This window comes from Chiloscyllium plagiosum, unplaced genomic scaffold (genome assembly GCF_037043375.1).
Source record: "Chiloscyllium plagiosum isolate Xiang-an unplaced genomic scaffold, Cpla_swu_hap1 HiC_scaffold_25, whole genome shotgun sequence".
NCBI classification, from domain to species: Eukaryota; Metazoa; Chordata; class Chondrichthyes; order Orectolobiformes; family Hemiscylliidae; genus Chiloscyllium; species Chiloscyllium plagiosum.
The window spans coordinates 52094640-52117367 of record NW_028270163.1 but is presented as its reverse complement, the minus strand read 5'-3'; the positions used below and the strand labels follow the sequence as shown (position 1 = coordinate 52117367).

General features: G+C 42.4%; 1 protein-coding gene across 1 annotated transcript; it reads right to left on the bottom strand.

The window, feature by feature from the left end:
* Positions 1-1817: 1817 nt before the first annotated feature.
* On the bottom strand, positions 1818-19937 carry LOC122561934 (UPF0450 protein C17orf58 homolog). Its single transcript, XM_043714250.2, has 4 exons — positions 19312-19937; positions 13686-13763; positions 8973-9164; positions 1818-4174 (listed from the first exon to the last, which is right to left on the bottom strand). Exons 1-4 carry the CDS (start codon positions 19733-19735, stop codon positions 3960-3962), a joined length of 909 nt encoding a protein of 302 aa, XP_043570185.2. The 5' UTR covers positions 19736-19937; the 3' UTR covers positions 1818-3959.
* Positions 19938-22728: the final 2791 nt, after the last annotated feature.

The window sequence follows — 22728 nt, the reverse complement described above, 5'->3', positions numbered from 1 at the left end:
AGAGGCCATGAGTATTGTATCAGCACTTCTGGAGCTGGACCTTACCTTTACTGTACCCTGTGCAATATAAAAATTTTCAGCACTTAATTTAGGAAGAGTGTCAAATACATGGTGAGAATGTTGAAGACATTTACTAAGATAGGATGTGATATCAAATTTATTATGAAGAGAGAATAGGAAAATATTAGATTTGCAAGGCATTCCAAATTACTGAGGAGTTTATGAGAAAGAAAAATTGACAACAAATTCGTCCACTGTTAAATGATTTAGTAACTTTCAGGTAATGAGTGTTGGGGAAAAGTTTGAAAAAAAATTTAAAATGTGACTGAAAGATAGCTCTTTGGGACATCAAAATATTTTTCTTACATATGTAATTTGTACTGTTTCCCTATTATGGGTGTTAAGGATTTTGTCACTCTTTATTGGAGCAATCGAGTATCCACCCACTACCCACCCTTCTGCAACCTACATGCCGCCCATTTCTGATGCTTCCTTTCCTTGACCTTTCTGTCTCCATTTTGAGAAATAAATTGTGCGCTGCCATCCACTACAAAGCTACTGACTCCCATAGCTACCTTCAACACAGCTCTTCACACCCTCTTCTTCCTGTAAAGATTTCATCCCATTCTCCAATTTCCTTTGCCTATGTTGTATCTGTTGCCACCTTCCAACACAGTGCAGCTAACATGGCTTCCGTCTTCCTTAACCATGGTTTCCCACCCACTGCGGTTGACCAGGCCCTCAACCGCATCTGACCTATCACCCATGCTTCCATCCTTGCCCCCGCCCATCACTCTCAACAGTTGATCGGGTTCCCCTTGTCCTCACTTTTCATCCCTCCAACCTCCGCATTCAAGTGGAGGTTAGCACTGCTGCCTCACAGCGCCGGAGAACCGGGTTTAATTCCCGCCTCAGGCGACTGACTGTGTGGAGTTGGCACATTCTCCCCGTGTCTGCGTGGGTTTTCTCCGGGTGCTCCGGTTTCCTCCCACAGTCCAAAGATGTGCAGGTCAGGTGAATTGGCCATGCTAAATTGCCCATAGTGTTAGGTAAGGGGTAAATGTAGGGGTATGGGTGTGTTACGCTTCAGCGGGTCGGTGTGGACTTGTTGGGCTGAAGGGCCTGTTTCCACACTGTAATGTAATCTAATCAAAAAAAATCTAATCTAATCAAAGGATCATTCTCCGCCATTTCAGACAACTCCAGCAGAACACCACCACCAAATACATCTTCCCCTCAATCCCCCATCTGCATTTTGCAGGGATCGCTCCCTCCAGGACACCCTTGTCCTTTCCACAACCACCACCCCACCCCCCCAATGCACCTTCCCATGTAACTGCAGAAGGTGCAACACCTGCCCCTTCACCACCTCCCCGTTCACCATCCAAGGGCCTAAATAATCTTTCCAGGTGAAGCACCATTTCACCTGTACCTCTTCCAATCCTGTATATTGTATTCACTGCACCAAATGTGGTCTACTCTACATTGGAGAAAACAAACGCAGACTGGGTGACTGCTTTGCAGAACACCTCTGATCTGTGTGCAAGCAGGACCCTAACCTTCCCATAGCTGGTCATTTTAATTCCAGTGAATCACAACACAAACTGGAGGAACGATATCTCCTTTTCAGACTCAGCACTTTACAGCTTTCTGGACTTAATACTGAGTTCAACCCCTTCAAATTATGAACCATTTCTTCCCTTTTTTATAGCTTGCATTCCGTTATCATATCCTCTCTCCCTTCCCTCCATCCCACAGGGACTGTCTGTCTTTTCAAGTCTAGCAATTAGACACACCATTGTTCTGCCATTCTCGCATTCCGATCACTTGACCTGAACTATCGACATCTTTTCTCCACCAGCACCTTGCACCCACTACCTCCACACACCCCAAACCCCGCCCCCCCCAAAACAATAGCGTAAATGCTGTCCCTCCACACTTTACTTCAGCTCTGAAGTGTCATCCAGACTCAACATTAGCTTGCTGTCTCCATGACTGCTGTCTGACCTGTTGTGATCGCCAGCATTGGTTGTTTTCTGTACAGATTCTAGCATTTGCAATAATCTTTTCCTAAATATCTACCCAAACTGCTTTGTGACAACCTGCCCCAACCAACAGGGGCAATACACCTACAGCCATGTCCCTTCCAGCTGTGGTACTTTGGCCACTAAAGCAATATTTTAAACATAGAATGATGAACTGAGCGTGGGAAAAAGCCTTTGTGGTTGCTAATGTCTGTTTCCATCAGCTGCTCTCCAGGCCAATAATTTGTATATCGAACAATGACTGCTGAGATAAAGAACTCTGTAGGTGTGGAATATTCCATCTCAGCACAGTCGCCGATGGACAAGTGGGGTTTGACCCGTTGACCCATCCATCTCTGTGGAACAGTCGCTCAAATGACTGAGCCTAGAACAGCAGAAGCTGTGACGGTGGCAAGCCCCAGTTGTAAACAGAAATATAGCGTTAGGAGATTACGGTGGGGAGTGAGCAGGAGTATGAAATATAGCACATGAAAGATTTCCTTGAATTGTATCAAAATATAGCTAAACAGCAAGCAAAAAAGACATTTAATGTGAGATAAATTAATATTTGCTATTAAAAATAACTCTTCCTTGAAAGCTTTTTATTGTATACTTAATTTTTTTAAAAGCACTCTGCTGCCTGGGTATTTGAATAATGGTTGCTCATCGGTCAGTCTGCATTCTTCTTGTGTCCAATGCATATGGAGAAAGTTTTCTCCACGATCTCCAGGGACTCTGGGGAAATAGTTACAATCTCGACCTAGTGGAGGACCCTGAAACATCAGCCTTTAGATAAACAATTCAATGTAAAAAGCAGCCGGCTGCACCCATTCCAGATGCTTTGATCTCCTGGAAACAGCCGTTTCCCAGAGGAAGAGGAATGATTGTTACTTTCTCACAGTCTCCACTTTTCATGTCTTCTTCCTTTCACTGGGAAGTGTTTTTATTTTCTTTAAGCACAGCTATCAGAAGGGCAGGGATATACTGGAATGCTGAGTGAAGTTAGACTTATACATTGCAATGTGAGCATTGAATGAGGCATGTTGTCTTCAACTGCACAAACTGGATTTGCTAAACTGATAGCAAACCAATCCAGGATGTGTCCTGAAAAGACTTAATGCAACTACTTTAAAATAGTGGTACTTGACTAGAGTACAGTTTGTTCAAGAGGTGTTCCCCTCTTGAAAGCATTGAACCTTTCTGGATATAATTTAATTGATGCCAACAATCCCTTCTCATGCTGCTGTATCCCACTTAGTCATTCAGTTGTGATGAGATGGAGGGGGCCATCACATTGTTCTATTTCTGGCACATGGCACTGGATAGCAATGAGGAGAAAACCTAGTTGATACTGTCTCCCAGTTCTAGCCTGGGTTGCTAAGGCCAATTATAGCACCCCTACTGATGAGCTGAAGGGGTAGACTAAAATCTAAAACAACGTTGAGGGGTGATCTTAGAGGTTTATAAAATCATGAGGGCCATGGATCGGATGAATCGCTAAGGTATTTTCCCTAGGGTGGGGAGATCCCAAACAAGAGGACAGGTTTAAGGTGAGAGAGGAGATATTTTACAAAGGTCCTGAGGGGGTAACCTTTTCATGCAGGGGATGGTGCATGTATGGAATGAGCTGCCAGAGGAGGTGGTGGAGTCTGATGCATGTAGAATATTTAAAAGGCATCTGGATGAATATATGAATAGGAAGGGTTTGGAGTGGTATGGGCAAAATGCTGACAAATAGCACTAAGTCCGATTGGGATGTCTGGTTAGCACAGACAAGTTGGACCAAAGTGTCTGTTTCCACGCTGTATGATTCTTTGACTCTACTTATAGAACATTTTAAGTACAATGAGCTACATTCATTAATAATAGCAAACAACAATGCTTACACTACTTGTCATATTGTTACAGATAATGTAAAGTACACACTGGCCCATTTCAATTCTGCTGAGATCTGAAAAATGCACTTCCACATTTCCCATCATGTGCTAACTGGACTCTCTGGTCCCTCTTTTTGTTATATCGTCTCACATAGCTGCTGCTCTTAACCAGTCCATCTCCTGGCTTTAGTCTCCCAGAAACACGTTCTTGGGCCCAAGTGGGTAGAATGTATCTCCTGTGATAAATCAGGCCCATCAGGATGTATTTACCACCTAAGAAGCAATATACAGAAAGATTGTTAGAAAAATGTTGTGATCTATTCCCATATTATTCTATTTATTTTAACCCCAGTTTTCCGATTGGTAGATCAACCACGATCTAACTGAATTGTGGAACAGGCTCAGGAGATAGCATAGCTCACTACTGTCCCTAGGTTCCCACTTTAATGTATTAATGTACTTGCACAAGTGTTCCCAGTTCATTTCTCAAGTTATCATTCTTCAAGAAAGTCCATTACTGGCAGGCCTGAAATAATGCCCATTTTCTTACAAGGTATAGTCAATGGGATTTTGAATGTGATGGATAAGAAATTGTTTTGGATAATTGAGAGCAAATGCACACTCCTTAATGTTGTACATTTTAAATTTTAGATGCTTTTGCTGCTGGAGAATTAAATGCTTTCCATTTTGAGTACCTCGTGGATGTTAAAGATTACCAGGTGTGCTGGATCACACCTTTAAACAGAATAAAGCCAATCTCCTATGCGATTTCTGAGCATCCGCAGTTTGTAGAATTTCCACCATTCGTTGCTGAGTTCATGATTTGAAATAAAAGTTGTTCTAATTTTGTGACGATTTGTAAAGTTCTTTAGTTTATTTCCAAAATATATTGAAATATGTTGAAGATTAATTTCTGAACTTTACGGTGGATACCTGAAGGCTTACTAAGGTTACCCCAGATAGTGGTAGTTGAATCAAAAATAACTTCAAAAAGAACACAAATTAGAGGTTTCCATGTTGATTAGTAAGGTTAACTCCAAGCTGGGCATTACTAGAGAAACAGACGTTGGTGATCTAACTAATATTTCAGATATTTGGTAAATTGCTGTTTTGCTGGATACATGACCTAAAACATGATTTGGTGAGTAGTGATTAACTGCAAATTTATGAATGTGTTAGCAGGACAAAGATCAATTATACCATGCTATGTAAATTTTTAAACTGGTAATTTACATAAATTAATTACAGATAGATTACTGTCCAGGGGATAGGGAAGTATTGGAAAAGGTTATCTCTGGTTTGTTGCCCGTGCCACATGCTAGCGAGGCGAAGAATAAGGAGAGTGAGGAGTTGAACACATGGCTACACAGATGATGCAGGAGAGAGGGTTTTGGATTCCTGGATAATTGGGGCTCTTTCTGGTATTGGTGGGAACTCTACAAACAGGATGGTCTTCACCTGAACCAGAGAGATACCAATATCCTAGGAGGGGAGGAGAAATTTGCTAATGCTATTTGGAGTGTTTAAACTAATTCAGCAGGGAGTGGGAACCTAAGTCGTAGTTCCAGTATACAGGAGGTTGAGAGTAGTGAGGTCAGAAATAAGATTTAAAGGTCGCAAGAGGGCACTGACAAGCAGGAAGGTGGTTTGAATGTGTCAATGCTAGGAACATTGGGAATATGGTGGGTGAAGTTGCAGCATGAGTTGGTACCTGGGATTTTGATGTTGTAGCCATTTCAGAGACATGGATAGAGCAGGGACAGGAATGGTTATTGCAGGTTCAGGGATTTAGATGTTTCAGTAAGAACAGAGAAGATGGGGAGGTGTGGCATTGTTAATCAAGGACAGTATTACTGTGGCAGAAAGGATGTTTGCGGACTGGTCTACTGAGGTAGTATGGTTTGAGGTTAGAAATGGGAAAGGAGAGGTCACCCCCTTGGGGGTTTTCTATAGGTCTCCGAATAGTTCCAGAATAGAGGAAAGGATAGCAAAGATGATTCTCGATAGGAATGAGAGTGACAGGGTAATTGTTATGGGGGAACTTTAATTTTCCAAATATTGACTGGGAATGCTATTGTTCGAGTACTTTAGATGGGTAAGTTTTTGTCCAATGTGTGCAGGAGGATTTCCTGACACAGTATGTAGACAGGCCAACAATGGGCGAGGCCACATTGGATTTGGTACTGGGTAATGAACCAGGCCAGGTGTTAGATTTGGAGGTAAGTGAGTGCTTTGGTGACACTGACCACAATTAGATTATGTTTACTTTACTGATGGAAAGGGATAGGTATATACAGCAGGGCAAGCATTATAGCTGGGGGAAAGGCAATTCCAGTGCGATTAAGCAAGATTTAGGATGCATAAGGTGGGGAAGGAAACTGCAGGGGATGGGCACAATTGAAATGTGGAGCTTATTCAAGGAACAGCTACTGCATGTCCTTGATAAGTTTGTACCTGTCAGGCAGGGAAGAAGTTGTCGAGCGAGAGAGTCGTGGTTTACTAAAGAAGTTGAAGCTCTTGTCAAGTAGAAAAAAAAAGGCTTATGTTAGGATGTGACATGATGGTTCAGTTATGGCACTTGAGAGTTACAAATTAGCTAGGAAAGACCTAAAGAGAGAGCTAAGAAAAGCCAGGAGGGGACATGAGAAGTTGTTGGCAGGTAGGATCAAGGAAAACCTTAAGACTTTCTATAGGTATATCAGGAATAAAAGAATGACTAGAGTAAGATTAGAGCCAATCAAGGATAGTAGTGGTAAATTGTGCATGGAGTCAGAGGAGATGGGGAAGTGCTAAATGAATATTTTTCATCAGTATTCACACTGGAAAAAGACACTGTTGTCGAGGAGAACACTGAGATACAGGCAACTAGACTTGATGGTATTGACCTTCACAAGGAGGAGGTGTTAGCAATTCTGTAAAGTGTGAAAATAGATAAGTCCTCTTGGCCAGATGGGATTTATCCTAGGATTCTCTGGGGTGCCAGGGATAGATTGCAGAGCCTTTGGCTTTGATCTTTATGTCGTCATTTTCTACAGGAATAGTGCCGGAAGACTAGAGGATAGCAAATATTGTTCCCTTGTTCAAAAGGGGGGTAGAGACAACCCTGGTAATTGTAGACCAGTGAGCCTTACTTCAGTTGTGGGTGAAGTGTTAGAAAAGGTTATAAGAGATAGGATTTATAATCATTTAGAAAGAATAATTTGGTTAGGGATAGTCAGCACGGTTTTGTGAAGGGTAGGTCGTGCTTCACAGACCTTATTGAGTTCTTTGAGAAGGTGACCAAACAGGTGGATGAGGGTAGAGCAGTTGATGTGGTAGGCTATTGTACAAAATACAGAGGTATGGGATTGAGACAGATTTAGCAGTTTGGATCAGAAATTGGCTAGTTGAAAGAGACAGAGGGTGGTGGTTTATGAGAAATGTTCATCCTGGAGTTCTAATTTGGAGATGCTGGTGTTGGAATGGGGTGGACAAAGTTAAAAATCACACACAACACCAGGTTATAGTCCCAACAGGTTTAATTGGAAGCACACAAGCTTTCAGAGCGGCGCTTCCAATTAAACCTGTTGAACTCTCACCTGGTGTTGTGTGATTTTTAATCCTGGAGTTCAGTTATTAGTGGTGTACCACAATGATCTGTTTTGGGGCCACTGCTGTTTGTCATTTTTATAAATGATATGGATGAGGGCATAGAAGGATGGGTTAGTAAATTTGCAGATGACACTAAGGTCAGTGGAGCTGTGGATAGTGCCGAAGGATGTTGCAGGTTACAGAGGGACATAGATAAGCTGCAGAGCTGGGCTGAGAGGTGGCAAATGGAGTTTAATGCAGAAACGTGTGAGCTGATTCACTTTGGAAGGGGCAACAGGATTAAAGAGTACTGGGCTAATGGTAAGATTCTTGGTAATGTAGATGAACTGAGAGATCTTGGTGTCCATGGACATAGATCCCTGAAAGTTGCCATCCAGGTTGCTAGAGTTGTTAAGAAGGCATACGGTGAGTTAGATTTTATTAGTAGAGGGATTAGGTTTTGGAGCCATGAGGTCATGTTGCAGCCGTACAAAACACTGGCGCAGCCGCACTTGGAGTATTGCGGACAGCCCTGGTCACCACATTATAAGAAGGATGTGGAAGCTTTGGAAAGGATTCAGAGGAGATTTACTAGGATGTTGCCTGCTATGGAGGGAAGGTGTTACGAGGAAAGGCTGAGGGACTTGAGACTGTTTCCATTAGAGAGAAAGTTGAGAGGTGACTTAATTGAGACATATAAGATAATCAGAGGGTTAGATAGGGTGGTCAGTGAGACCCTTTTTCCTTGAATGGTGATGCCTAGCACAAGGGGACATAACTTTAAATTGAGGGGTGATAGATATAGGACAGATATCAGATAGTAGTAGGGGTGTGGAACGGCCTGCCTGCAATAGTAGTAGACTTGCCAACTTTATGGGCATTTAAGTGGTCATTGGACAGACATACGGATGAAAGTGGAATAGTGTAGGTTAGCTGGGCTTCGGATTGGTTTCACAGGTCAGCGCAACATCAAGGACTGAAGGGCCTGTACTGCAATGTTATGTTCTATGTTCCTCTCCTCCAACAACATATTCCAATTCCGGCTGCAGAAGTGTACCAGTCTTGCATTTTTCCAATATCAAATTAGGGATATGTATTGGACTGTGGACTTACTGGGAAATAAACTTACTGATAAAATTCACTTAATGTTGCATTTTCATTGCTAGCATGAAATTATTCTAGTCCTACTGGACCATAGGGCTGCTCTCTCAATAGAGGGAGATGACTGATAGTGGTTTGACCTGAGGGTCACTACCCCTTAGGTAAGTTTGAAAAGGGGAGTCCTTCATGATAATCACAGTTATCCATGAATTGAATCCATAAGTGCTCATGCCACTATATATTGCAAACTAGACATTCAGCCAATGAAGCTAACTAACCCCAACAAGATGGTGTTTAACCTAGTGAATGAACTTACTGATCTAACTGCATCAACTAAATTTCCACAAGTTCCCAACCCCTATAACCATTTGTGCAGTATGATCAGGAATATTGGACTCACCAAACTTCAAGTCCGGACACAATCTTCTACAGTTGAAAGTGTCAACAACAAGAATATGCACTTTGAAGAAGAATCCATCAGGCGTGACATATAATCGACTCATGCGATAGAATCCACTGCTGTCTATCAATAATGTCACCAGACGTAGCCCTTTACCAAGGGTCACTATATCATGGACTATACCACTAATTGCTGTTGAAAGATTGAATACTGTCACTGCATTAAAGAATTGAGCTGAAGTACCCAGCCATGGCATTTCAGTTCTCATGTTCAGTTTATAAAGAATAATAGCAGTTTTAAGAAAATATTAAAACGTTAGCAGCAATATTTAAAACTGGCTTAAAATAGGAAGGAATTCCAATTGAACAAGGTATCAGTCAGCATCTGAAAAATGAAAGCTAGTGTTTTGGGTGTCTACAAAACAGTAAGCTATTATTCTGTTTCTACTGACTAACCTACATGTATATTTTCATGATTTGGAAGAGGTGGTGTTGGATTGGGGTGTTGCTTCTTCATCAGGTGGTTGTGGAGCAGGATCATAACACACAGAATTTACAGCAAAAGCTGACAGTGTCATTTGGCTGAAATCTAAGTTTGTTTAATATATTTCAGCTACATGACACATTTGCTATAAATTCTGTGTCTTATGATCCTGCTCCACAAAACCTGATGCAAAAGCAGTGCTTTGAAAGCTAGTGCTTCCAAATAAACCTGTTGGACTATGACCTTGTGTGACTTTTAACTATATATTTTCAGCATTTGCTATTGTTATTAGATATGAATCTGTATGTAAGGTTCACAAAATGTTGTAAAATAATACATGAAATTAAGAGCGTTTATGATTATGGTACACACTACAAGCTTTATCTTAAGCTGAGCATCTTCACCATACACAGAATCATGAATAGCTATGTTGCAGGATGGAGACACAAATTCTCCAAGAGAGTGCCACGTCTTTTTGTTGTCAGGGTGAGAGGGTGCAGACTGAAGTAAAGTATGGGAAATGAGACGACCTGACAGTTGCATAGCATTTCATTGCAGCTGCACATTTTAGATAATAAATTTTCATTGCACAAATAAATCTTTGTGTTTTCCCTGAGCTTCTAAAAATCTAAGCTACATTATTGGGAAAAAAGACCCTCTTGGGAGTTATCTACAGGCCCCCAAACAGTAGTCTGGAAGTCGGATGTAGGTTAAATCAGGAGCTGAAATTGGCCTGTCGCAAAGATGTTACTACAGTTGTTATGAGGGATTTCAACATGCAGGTAGACTGGGAGAATCAGGATGATATTGGACCTCAAGAAAGAGACTTTGGGGAGTGCCTCAGAGATGGATTCTTAGAATAGCTGGTGCTGGAGCCGACCAGGGAGAAGGCAATTCTGGATCTGGTATTGTGCAACGAACCAGAATTGGTCAGGGATCTCGAAGTGAAGGAGCCATTGGGAAGTAGTGACCATAATACACTAAGCTTCAATCTGCAATTTGAGAGGGAGAGGGTACAATCGGATGTGACAATTTTTCAGTTGAATAAAGGGAACTATGGAGCTATGAGGGAGGAGCTGGCCAAAGTTCAATGGAGAAAGTGAGGTCTGTAGATGCTGGAGATCAAAGTTGAAACTTTATTGCTGGAACAGCACAGCAGGTCAGGCAGCATCCAGGGAACAGGAGATTCGACGTTTCGGGCACAGGCCCTTCCTCAGGAATGGTTCCTGATTCCTGAAGAAGGGCCTGTGCCCGAAACATCGAATCTCCTGTTCCCTGGATGCTGCCTGACCTGCTGTGCTGTTCCAGCAATAAAGTTTCAACAAAGTTCAATGGTGCAATACCTTAGCAGGGATGACAGTGGAGGAACAATGGCAGATATTTCTGTGTATAATGCAGATGTTGCAGGATCAGTTCATTCCAAAAAGGAAGAAAGATCCTAGGAGGAGGCATGGGTGGCCGTGGCTGACGAGGGAAGTTAAGAAACAGATAAAGTTAAAAGAGAAAAAGTAGAACATAGCAAAGATAAGTGGGAAAACGGAGGACTGAGAAGCTTTTCAAGAACAACAGAGGATTACTAAGAAGGAAATACGCAGAGAAAAAATGAGGTACGAAGGTAAACTGGCCAATAATATAAAGGAGGATAGTAAAAGTTTTTTTAGGTATGTGAAAGGCAAAAAAATGGTTAAGACTAAAATTGGGCCCTTGAAGACAAACAGGGGAATATATTACAGAGAACAAAGAAATGGCAGAAGAATTGAATTGGTACTTCAGATCTGTGTTCACCGGGGAAGACACAAGCAATCTCCCTGAGGTAACAGTGGCTGAAGGACCTGAACTGAAGGGAATTTATATTTGCCAGGAATTGGTGTTGGAGAGACTGTTAGGTCTGAAGGTTGATAAGTCCCCGGGGGCCTGATGGTCTACATCCCAGGGTACTGAAGGAGGTGGCTCGAGAAATCGTGGATGCGTTGGTGATTATTTTCCAGAGTTCGATAGATTCGGGATCAGTTCCTGCGGATTGGAGGGTGGCTAATGTTATACTACTTTTCAAGAAAGGTGGGAGAGAGAAAGCAGGAAATTATAGACCAGTTAGTCTGACCTCAGTGGTGGAAAAGATGCTGGAGTCTATTATAAAGGATGAAATTACGACACATCTGGATAGTAGTAACGGGATAGGTCAGAGTCAGCACGGATTTATGAAGGGGAAATCATGCTTGACTAATCTTCTGGAATTCTTTGAGGATGTAACTCTGAAGATGGACGAGGGAGATCCAGTAGATGTAGTGTACCTGTACTTTCAGAAAGCTTTTGATAAAGTCCCACATAGGAGGTTAGTGAGCAAAATTAGGACACATGCTATTGGGGGCAAAGTACTAACTTGGATTGAAAGTTGGTTGGCTGATAGGAAACAAAGAGTAGTGATAAACGGCTCCATTTCGGAATGGCAGGCAGTGACCAGTGGAGTACTGCAAGGATCAGTACTGGGACCGCAGCTTTTTACAATATATGTTAATGATACAGAAGATGGTATTAGTAATAACATTAGCAAATTTTCTGATGATACTAAGCTGGGTGGCAGGGTGAAATGTGATGAGGATGTTAGGAGATTACAGGGTGACCTGGACAAGTTAGGTGAGTGGTCAGATGCATTGCAGATGCAGTTTAATGTGGATAAATGTATAGTTATCCACTTTGGTGGCAAGAACAGGAAGGCAGATTGCTACCTAAATTGAATCAATTTAGGTAAAGGGGCAGTACAGAGAGATCTGGGTGTTCTTGTACACCAGTCAATGAAGGTAAGCATGCAGGTACAGCAGGTAGTGAAGAAGGCCCTGGTGAGACCACACCTGGAGGACTGTGTGCAGTTCTGGTCTCCAAATTTGAGGAAAGACATTCTGGCTATTGAGGGAGTGCAGCGTAGGTTCACAAGGTCAATTCCTGGAATGGCGGGATTACCTTACACTGAAAGACTGGAGCGACTGGGCTTGTATACCCTTGAGTTTAGAAGACTGAGAGGGAATCTGATTGAGACATATAAAATTATTAAAGGATTGGACACTCTGGAGGCAGGAAACATGTTTCCGCTGATGGGTGAGTGCCGAACCAGAGGACACAGCTTAAAAATATGGGGTAGACCATTTAGGACAGAGATGAGGAGAAACTTCTTCACCCAGAGAGTGGTGGCTGTGTGGAATGCTCTGCTCCAGAGGGCAGTGGAGGCCCAGTCTCTGGATTCATTTAAGAAAGAGTTGGATAGAGCTCTCAAGGATTGTGGAATCGAGGGCTATGGAGATAAGGCAGGAACAGGATACTGATTAAGGATGATCAGCCATGATCATATTGAATGGTGGTGCAGGCTCGAAGGGCCGAATGGCCTACTCCTGCACCTATTGTCTATTGTTTTGATCCCCTTGCACAACGCTTCAAACAACCTTATTAAATTCTCCCTGTCTTAGCCCAGCTCTCACAAGCCTCCAAGTTTCTTCTCTAAAATTCTTTCCAAGGTTCCGCAATCACTTTCTTCACCAAAATGTCATCCAACCTCTGCTCTGAATTGCTTCTGACATTAACCTGTTCAATTCCTTTGAGGAATCTCTTCAACATAGTCATTATCCTCTTTGGGAAATGCTTAACTTTAAGCTATCCATTCATCTTTTGTTGTTTCAAGTTAAACTGATACATCTGTTACATTCAGTTATTAATTTGTGGTCACAGAATCAATGAATGATGTTACTAGTGTTCATCCTATCTGCAAGTATCAGCTTAAGTCTGTTGAGCTCCTCTCTAATCGCATTGTGTGTATACCTTCACCAAACTATCTGCAGTGGTTCAAGAAGGCAGCACATCACCTTCTCAGGGGCAACCAGGGATGGCACAGTACATGCTGGCACACTTTTGCCTTTGGAAATTGAGAAAAGCAATATTTCTAAACCCTTAACACTATGGCAGTCCCAGTCTATGTTTGGAAAGTTAAAATCCCCTACCATAACCACCCCATTATTCTTACAGATAGCTAAGATCTCCTTACAAGTTTGTTTCTCAATTTCTATTAGGGGGTCTATAATACAATCCCGATAATGCAAAACAAATTGTACATTCCCACCTACCCCATTTCCAATTGCCACCACTGAAACAAAGGATACCAGATCGCAGATTATACCCTATCATATATTTTTTCAGCCATGGAATGTAGACAGAAATGACATTTAAACCTCAATCTGTTCTTACCGAACTCACTGTTGCAGTAGAATTCTCTTTCATTCTTTTCCTTTCTGCATTCAATTGAACATAACTCTTTATTGTAATCTTTGAAAGAAGCAAAGAAAAGCTTGATTAATTAATGAAATGATTCAGGCCTCACATCTGACAAAATATTACATACCTTTATATAGCATCTTTCATGCACTTAACATGTTACTAAATGCTTTATAATTATAAAGTCATAGAGTCATAGATTTATACAGTATGTAAATAGACGAATCAGTCCAACTAGTCCATGCCAATCTGACCTAATCCCATTTGCCAGCATTTGGCCTACATCCCTCCAAACCCTTCCTTTTCATATACCCATTCAGATGCCTTTTAAATTTTGTAATTATACCTGCCTCCACCACTTGCTCTGGCAGCTTGTCCCGCACATGCACCAGCCTTTGTGTGAAAAAGTTATCCATCAGATCCTTTTTAAATCTTTCCCCTCTCATCTTAAATCTATGCCCTCTAGTTTTCGATTCCCCTACTGTTGGAAAATGACCTTGGCTATTCAGTCTATCGATGCCTCTCATGATTTTATAAGCTTCTATAAGGTCACCCCTCAGCCTCTGACGCTCCAGGGTAAACAGCCCCAGTGGCTCAAACCCTCCTTGTAAATCTTTTTTGCACCCTTTCAAGTTTAACAACATCCTTTTAAAAGGGCGACCAGAATTGTATGCAGTATTCCAAAAGTGGCCTCAACTATGTCCTGTGTAGCCACAAAATGACCTCCCAACTCCTGTAGGAGAAAGTGAGGACTGCAGATGCTGGAGATCAGAGCTGAAAATGTGTTGCTGGAAAAGCGCAGCAGGTCAGGCAGCATCCAAGGAACAGGAGAATCGACGTTTCAGGCATAAGCCCTTCTTCAGGAATGAGAAAAGTGTGTCCAGCAGGCTAAGATAAAAGGTAGGGAGGAGGGACTTCCTCCAAACCAAAGGCAACTTCTCTTTCCAATCCTCCCACTTCCTCCAAACGAAAGGAGTAGCCATGGGCACCCGCATGGGCCCCAGCTATGCCTGCCTCTTCGTAGGATATGTGGAACAGTCCATCTTCCGCAGCTACACTGGCACCACCCCCCACCTTTTCCTCCGCTACATCGATGACTGTATCGGCACTGCCTCGCGTCCCCACGAGGAGGTTGAACAGTTCATCCACTTTACCAACACCTTCCACCCCGACCTCAAATTCACCTGGACCGTCTCAGACTCCTCCCTCCCCTTCCTAGACCTTTCCATTTCCATCTCGGCAACCGAATCAACACGGACATTTACTATAAACCGACCGACTCCCACAGCTACCTAGACTACACCTCCTCCCACCCTGCCCCCTGTAAAAACGCCATACCATATTCCCAATTCCTTCGTCTCCGCTGCATCTGCTCCCAGGAGGACCAGTTCCAATACCGTACAACCCAGATGGCCTCCTTCTTCAAAGACCGCAATTTCCCCCCAGACATGGTCGACGATGCCCTCCACCGCATCTCCTCCACTTCCCGCTCCTCCGCCCTTGAGCCCCACCCCTCCAACCGCCACCAGGACAGAACACCACTGGTCCTCACCTACCACCCCACCAACCTCCATATACACCGTATCATCCACCATCATTTCCGCCACCTCCAAACGGACCCCATATATTTCCCTCCCTTCCCCTATCAGTGTTCCGAAAAGACCACTCCCTCGTCAGGTCCACACCCCCCACCAACCCAACCTCCACTCCCGGCACCTTCTCCTGCAACCGCAAGAAATGCAAAACTTGCGCCCACACCTCCCCCCTTACTTTCCTCCAAGGCCCCAAGGGATACTTCCATATCCGCCACAAATTCACCTGCACCTCCACACACATCATTTATTGCATCCACCGCACCCGATGTGGCCTCCTCTATATTGGGGAGACAGGCCGCCTACTTGCGGAACGTTTCAGAGAACACCTCTGGGACACCCAGACCAACCAACCCAACCACCCCGTGGCTCAACACTTCAACTCCCCCTCCCAATCCACCAAGGAGAGACATGCAGGTCCTTGGACTCCTCCATTGCCAGACCATAGCAACACGACGGTTGGAGGAAGAGCGCCTCATCTTCCGCCTCGGAACCCTCCAACCACAAGGGATGAACTCAGATTTCTCCAGTTTCCTCATTTCCCCTCCCCCCACCTTGTCTCAGTCAAATCCCTCGAATTCAGCACCGCCTTCCTAACCTGCAATCTTCTTCCTGACCTCTCCGCCCCCCACCCACTCCGGCCTATCACCCTCACCTTGACCTCCTTCCACCTATCGCATTTCCAACGCCCCTCCCCCAAGTCCCTCCTCCCTACCTTTTATCTTAGCCTTCTGGGCACACTTTCCTCATTCCTGAAGAAGGGTTCCTTGGATGCTGCCTGACCTGCTGCGCTTTTCCAGCAACACATTTTCAGCTCCCAACTCCTGTACTCAATTTTCTAACCAATGAAGGCAAATGTGCCAAATGCCTTCTTCACCACCCTGTCCTCCTGTGATTCCACTTTCAAGGAACTATGTACTTGCACCCCAAGTGGCTCAGTGGTTAGCACTGCAGCCTCACAGCACAAGGGTCCCAGGTTTGATTCCAGCCACTGTCTGTGTGGAGTTTGCACATTCTACCCGTGTCTGCGTGGGTTTCCTCTTGGTGCTCCGGTTTCCTCCCACAGTCCAAAGATGTGCAGGTCAGGTGAATTGGCTGTGCTAAATTGCCCATAGTGTTAGGTGCATTAGTCAAAGGGAAATGGGTCTGGGTGGGTTACTCTTCGGAGGGTCGGTGTGGTCTGGTTGGGCTGAAGGGCCTGTTTCCACATTGTAGGGAGTCTAAAAGATATCTTTGTTCAATTAAGTGCTTTTACAATTACTATTATTCTTAAAGTAAACAGAGGAGCCGATTTATGCACAGCACAGTCTCACAAATGGCCAAGATAAATCACCAATTTTAAAGAAGAATGAATGATGCCCAGGACATTGGGAGAATTCCCTGCAAATAAATGAAGGTTCAATGGCTCAACTTTAACTCCCATGTTTAAATGTGGTCTGGCTAATAGTGGTGAAATTCCTGATGAAGGGCTTTTGCCCGAAATGTCGATTTTCCTGCTCCTCGGATGCTGCCTCCTGCTGTGCTTTTCCAGCACCACTGTAATCTTGACTCTGGCTAATACTGCCCTATCTGGAAACAGCAATGGACAGGCTCACTCAATTTTAACAGCCAGGTTTCAAAATACTCAGTACCCAGATATTTAGGAAGCAGCTGCCTGACCATAAATATCAGCAGGAGGCAATGATTTCCAACTTTAGTTAGAAACTTTAATTCTGGGAGGGAAATATTGGTCAGGCCATGGGAAGTTTGGTTAGATAGGGCGGATGGGAGATGGAGGCGGGGGGGTGGGGAGGGGACATTGGGGCAGGGTGGGGGGGGGGGGGGTGGTGAAAGAATCCCAAGTTTTGGAATCATGGTTTCCTGTGGGGGTGTAAGAAACATTTCCTGTTATAAACAGCCCAGAAATAATACCATGTTGAAAAAAATCACTGTGTCTTATCTCTGGCTCGTTTTTGCAGCAGGATTGACATATTGGGAAAGAACTGCTCCCTCAGTGATGTCTTTTTAAATAGTAAATTGGCTCTGACCCCTCTATCTGGATATTTGGAGAACACTGGTGACTTGCAGGCATTTGTTGCTTGCAATTTAAAATTGTTCCTGACAAGTTTGAGAGACTCCCCTCTACTTTTCAAGGAGATGGTTTTAAGGAGCAACAGTGACAAACATTCCATCACGATGCAAAGAACTGCTATTCTTACACTTCAAAATTTGCATATTGAACAAAGAACAAAGAAAATTACAGCACATGAACACGCTCTTCGGCCCTCCAAGCCTGCACTGATCCAGATCCTCTATCTAAACCTGTCACCTATTTTCTAAGGATCTGTATCCCTCTGTTCCCTGCTCATTCATGTATCTGTCTAGATACATCTTAAATGGCACTATTGTGCCCACCCCTACCACCTCTGCTGGCAACGCATTCCAGGCACCCACCACCTTCTGCTTAAACAAACAGCCAAACATTGCCCAAGCACCCTGTAAATGTTAGCATTCCAAAACAGCCATATATCACTTTAACTACAGGGTTAACATTTCAAGTCTAGTGACTCTTTATCAGAGTCAATGGACTCGAAATGTTAACTTTGCTTTGTCACCATAGATATTGCTAGACCTGCTGAGTTTCACTCGCGGTTTCTGGTGCAGTTTCAGATCTCCAGCATCCAAAGTTCTTTGTTTTATTCTGTGCCGCTTTAACTCCTTGTTTTTCCCTTTTAACTTATTGATCAATCTGTGTCAAAAGCATCACCTGAGCAAGCGGTCAATCCATGTGTAGAAGTGTATAATTCTCCACAGGGATCAAATAGCAAAGAGTGTGTGTCATTTATTTTATATTCCACAATTAGCAGCTCAAAACTGGCAGTTGCAGAAACTATTTTATTTTAACTACAAGGACAATTCTGCTATGAGATGCATCTATTCCAGCATCCTTATCTGGGCGTTAGGGACTTAATAAAGTTTTGAACACTTATATGGGGTGAGGTACTTTCTGCCATTGGGCATCCCAGGGTGATCTTGGGCTATATTCTAATAATTTCTCAAAACATACGTGCTGCAAGCAGTGACCTCTGCTGAAACTCTGACCCACTTTCCCTCCCACAGCTCAAATTTCTCCAATGAAAATTGAACATTGAAATTTGGCAGACTCTGATTGATCCTCAATTTGGGCTGTTAACTGTGATGGAATTCTCCCCTTGGATTGATGACTGCAGTTCTAACAACACTCATGAAGTTTGTTATCATCCAGGACAAAGCAGCCTGCTTGATTGGCACCACATCCACAAATATTCACTCCACCCACCCCACCACTGATGTTCAGTAGCAGCAACGTATACTATCTCCAAGATGCGCTGCAGAAATTCTCAAAGTTTCTTAAACAGCACCTTCCAGACCCATGGCTACTGCTATCTAGAAGGCAACAGCAGTAGATGCACGGCAAACCACCACCTGCAAGTTTCTCCCAAGTTGCACATCATCTTGATTTGGAAATATATCACTGGTATTGCTGAGTCAAAATCCTGTAACTCCCTCTCTAATGACTAGGGCATCTACATACAGCAAATGGACTGCAATGATTTAAGAAGGCAACACCCACCCAGTCAGCAACACCCACCCCTTGAATGAAGAAATAAACACTCAGCCTAGATATCATTAGGGGTCTACAAATGGGTGCAAAGACGCTGGGTTAGGAACTGAAGCTTTATCAAATTGGCCCTTTGGCCTCATAGTGGGTGCTGTCAAATTTGAGTTTTGCTGGACAATGGGATTAGAATAGTCGATGGTTATTTAGATGATGTGAACAGAATTGGCCAAAGGGCCTTTTTTTTGTAGTAAATCTGGATGACACTATAACAGAATCACGTAAGGAGATATTAGGCATATGACAAAAATCTAGACTAAAGAGGTAGGTTTTAAGGAGAGGGGAGAAGTGAAAAATTTAGGAAAGGAAATTTCAGAATAACAGTAAATGTATCAGCAATATCAGCATCAGGTAACAGCATACTAATTACCTTCTCTGAGTATGTTGAAGTGATAGAGCAAACTTGAAGGACGTCGATGGATTGCAGATGATGAATTGCTTCCATTTATGAATGTTTCACTTGTTCTGTACCGTATAGTTTTTCTGGATCTGTTCTCCTCAAGGTCTAGATTGTAAGATGTAGCTCTTTCTCCCTGTTTTATTACATGATGATGGAGCTGTGTGCCCTGATGATAATTGTGGATCGGATACACGGAAAAACTTGACTGCATGCTTTTGGCCAGAAGGTTATAGTAGATCGGTGACCTATTCAAGTTGGATTTATCTGGATATAGGCCTCGCAAGTAGTTTGATTGCCAATTTCCCTGTCTCTCAGGATGTTCTTTTGCAGTTGCCTTGTACTTCTGCCTGTCTGTGCTTTCATTCCTTTTGTGGTTTTTTTCAAAAAATACCATGGGACTGAGTTCACCCTCTGCATGTGAGATTTCATTTTTGATCTTGTATTGTTGGTAAGATGTCTCTTCTCTCTCAAAAAAGGCATCAAGAACAGGTAGACTGGACTCCAGGTGACTCTGATTTTTGTGAGGCAATTTTGTCAGATTTACTGAAGGGTCAAGAAGCCCTGAGGAGGAAGATCTTCGATCTGTTGTTATTCCAAATTGCGGTGTGAGTTCTATATACAGAAGACAGGGTAAATGATACCAGAGCTACAATGCTTTTTCCACCAGTCACACTTTCAGAGAACTTTGAAATACTTTTATGAATAATTGCTTTATTGTACAATATTGTTGAAAAAAGACACAATTTGTCAAAGTTTTTCATCTTTTACTCATACTGAAAAATTTCAGCAAAATTAGAGTTTTTTCAGCAAAATGTGTCTTTTTTCAGCAATACAAATACAGAAGTCATGGAGTCACAAAAGTCAGCAACACAAAAGAAACCCCTTGGCCCATCAAATCTGCAAAGGTCGCTTAGTCTCGCTAAGACTATGCAAAGTACTGGTCAAACTGGTGTACTGTGAATAGTTTTGGTCCCCTTATTTAAGGACTGGCATTAGAGGCAGTTCAGAGAAAGTTCATGAGGCTGATATGAAGGCTCTGTCTTATGAGGAGAGGTTGAGTAGATTAAGCCTGTAATCATTGGAGTTTAGAAAAATGAAAAATTATTTTCTTGAAACATACAAGATTCTCAGGGGACTTAACAGGATAGATGCAGAAGGGTTGTTTACCCTTGTGGGAGTGTCTAAAACCAGAGGCCATAATCTCAGAATAAGGAATCACACATTTAAGATGGAGATGAGGCGAAATTTCTTCTCTCAGAGGGTCTTGGAATTCTTTACCATGGAGGGCTGTTCAGGCTGAGTCATTAAATGTATTCAGGACTGAGATAGAGATTTTAAATTAGAAATGAAATTAATGGCTATGAGGAAAAGGCAGGAATGTGGAGTTGAGGATTATCAGAACAGCCATGGTCTCATTGATTGGTGGCTCAGATTTGATGGGCTGCATGGCTTGCTTCTACTCCTGTGTTTTGTGGTCTACTTTTATTTACAGTTAATTTACTGAACTTCTATTACTCTTCATCACCCCTAAACCCTCCGGTATTTCTCCTTCTGCCCATCCACGTCTTCTTGATCAGTCCTCACTTTCTTCCCCACACTCCATATTGTACAATACAGAAGGATCAGATTTTTATCCTCAGGCACGGAGGGAAGGCCAGTTAGCCCACAGCAGACTGGTTGTTTGAATAAAACTACATAATTAAACCCAATCCCACGTCATTCCCAACCAGTTTTATTTTCAATTGTTATTTTTTTTAAAAATCTCTCACCTTGGAAATTATCTATGAATCTGTTCCCAACTCCTTTTCAGGCAGCCCCCCCAGCGAGAACAACTCAAAAACTAATTATTCTAATTTCCCCTCTGAAGTTCTTTTAACCTTAAGGCTGTATCTTTCAGTTACTTTGAGCTAGTGGAAATAATTTCTTCCAATGTACTCTCTCAAAACCCTTTGGAACCATGTAGTTCGAAAATTACTTTAAACTTTCGTAGTTTAAGGATCCGAGGCAGTTAGTCTTTTTTTACCCAATCATCTCAGTATCTCCATGACCATGAATATTGATATTGACAAATTAAAATTCATCTCTTTCTGTTGAGTTTTGCTTTCACATTTAGCCCAAAATTTACCTATCAACTTGATGACAATGTTCCTGTACTCTTACAAATGGCACCTAATTCTTTAAGACCTTGCTGATGCTAGTCCATGGTTTCACATACAACTCATTTCACCAATAGCTGTCAGCCTGGGCTATGTTACGAGCATTTACACTTTGTCTTCTCACAAATGAATTCCGGGCACATTGCAACTGTTGCAAAATTGTTTGCACTTCTTTCATCTCGGGAAACTTGAATCCATTTGCAATAGTTGAGATCAACGAACACAATACTGTACCGAACAAGCTTGACCTTAAAGCTGAATACCTCGCTGGCGATTTCCGTCTTTCACTTTTAGAAAACCACCAGCATCATGGTAAATAAGTTCTAATTGTCAAATTCGTTGTTGGTATTACCAGGGTACATTGACAAAGGAACAGGGACCAGTCAAATAGTTACTTTCTTCATGATTTCTGAGACATATTTTGATTCAAGTTAAACTCTTGGAAGATGATACAGTTGCACAGATTATATATACAGCTAAATTTATCCAAGATTTATTTTCCTTTCTTCACCTTTTTGGATTTAATATAAAATATTATAATGCTACATACGACCATTTCAAATACAGCGCAGCGTTTACTTTTTTTTGGAAAATTGGATAAAATGCCTCTCACCTTCAGTTTTTGCAAATACGACGATCGAAAAGATATGTATAAATACCAGTCTATTCATACTGAAGCAGGAACGAAAACCAAATAATTGAAGAGGAGAGAGAATTGAGCAGGAGAGAGAGAATGCCCTTTGTTTTATACCTTGCTTGGATTATGCTAATGAGGGGGCAGCAACCTAGGACAACACTACATCAACTGATTACATTTCATCATTTTCCATTTAAAAACTAATTTGTTGAGACCTGATTTTTTTTTTGTCTTTGAATAATGAAACCATGTCCCTAGATTTTTAATGAGGAAGATTTTTCCAGTAGCTTTTAGTACTCGAAAAGTATCTTAATTGACCCATATATTCATCAAGTGCTGTATGAAAAGTAACTCTTACAAAAATTTTGTTGCCTTCAGTAATCACCGTGTTAAAAATATACCTCAATTGAATTGCTGTATTTTCCCAAGTTTGAGGCTTTTACGTTTGTTTCCACTGAAACACCACATCACTTGCAAAAACGATAACCAAAAATCATAAAGTTTATTTATTAAGTGTACTTTTGTGCCAATTTTTATTTTGCATTTGCGAATTAGAAAGAAGCTCCCTTCTTGTACATAGTTGCCAGGCGGCAA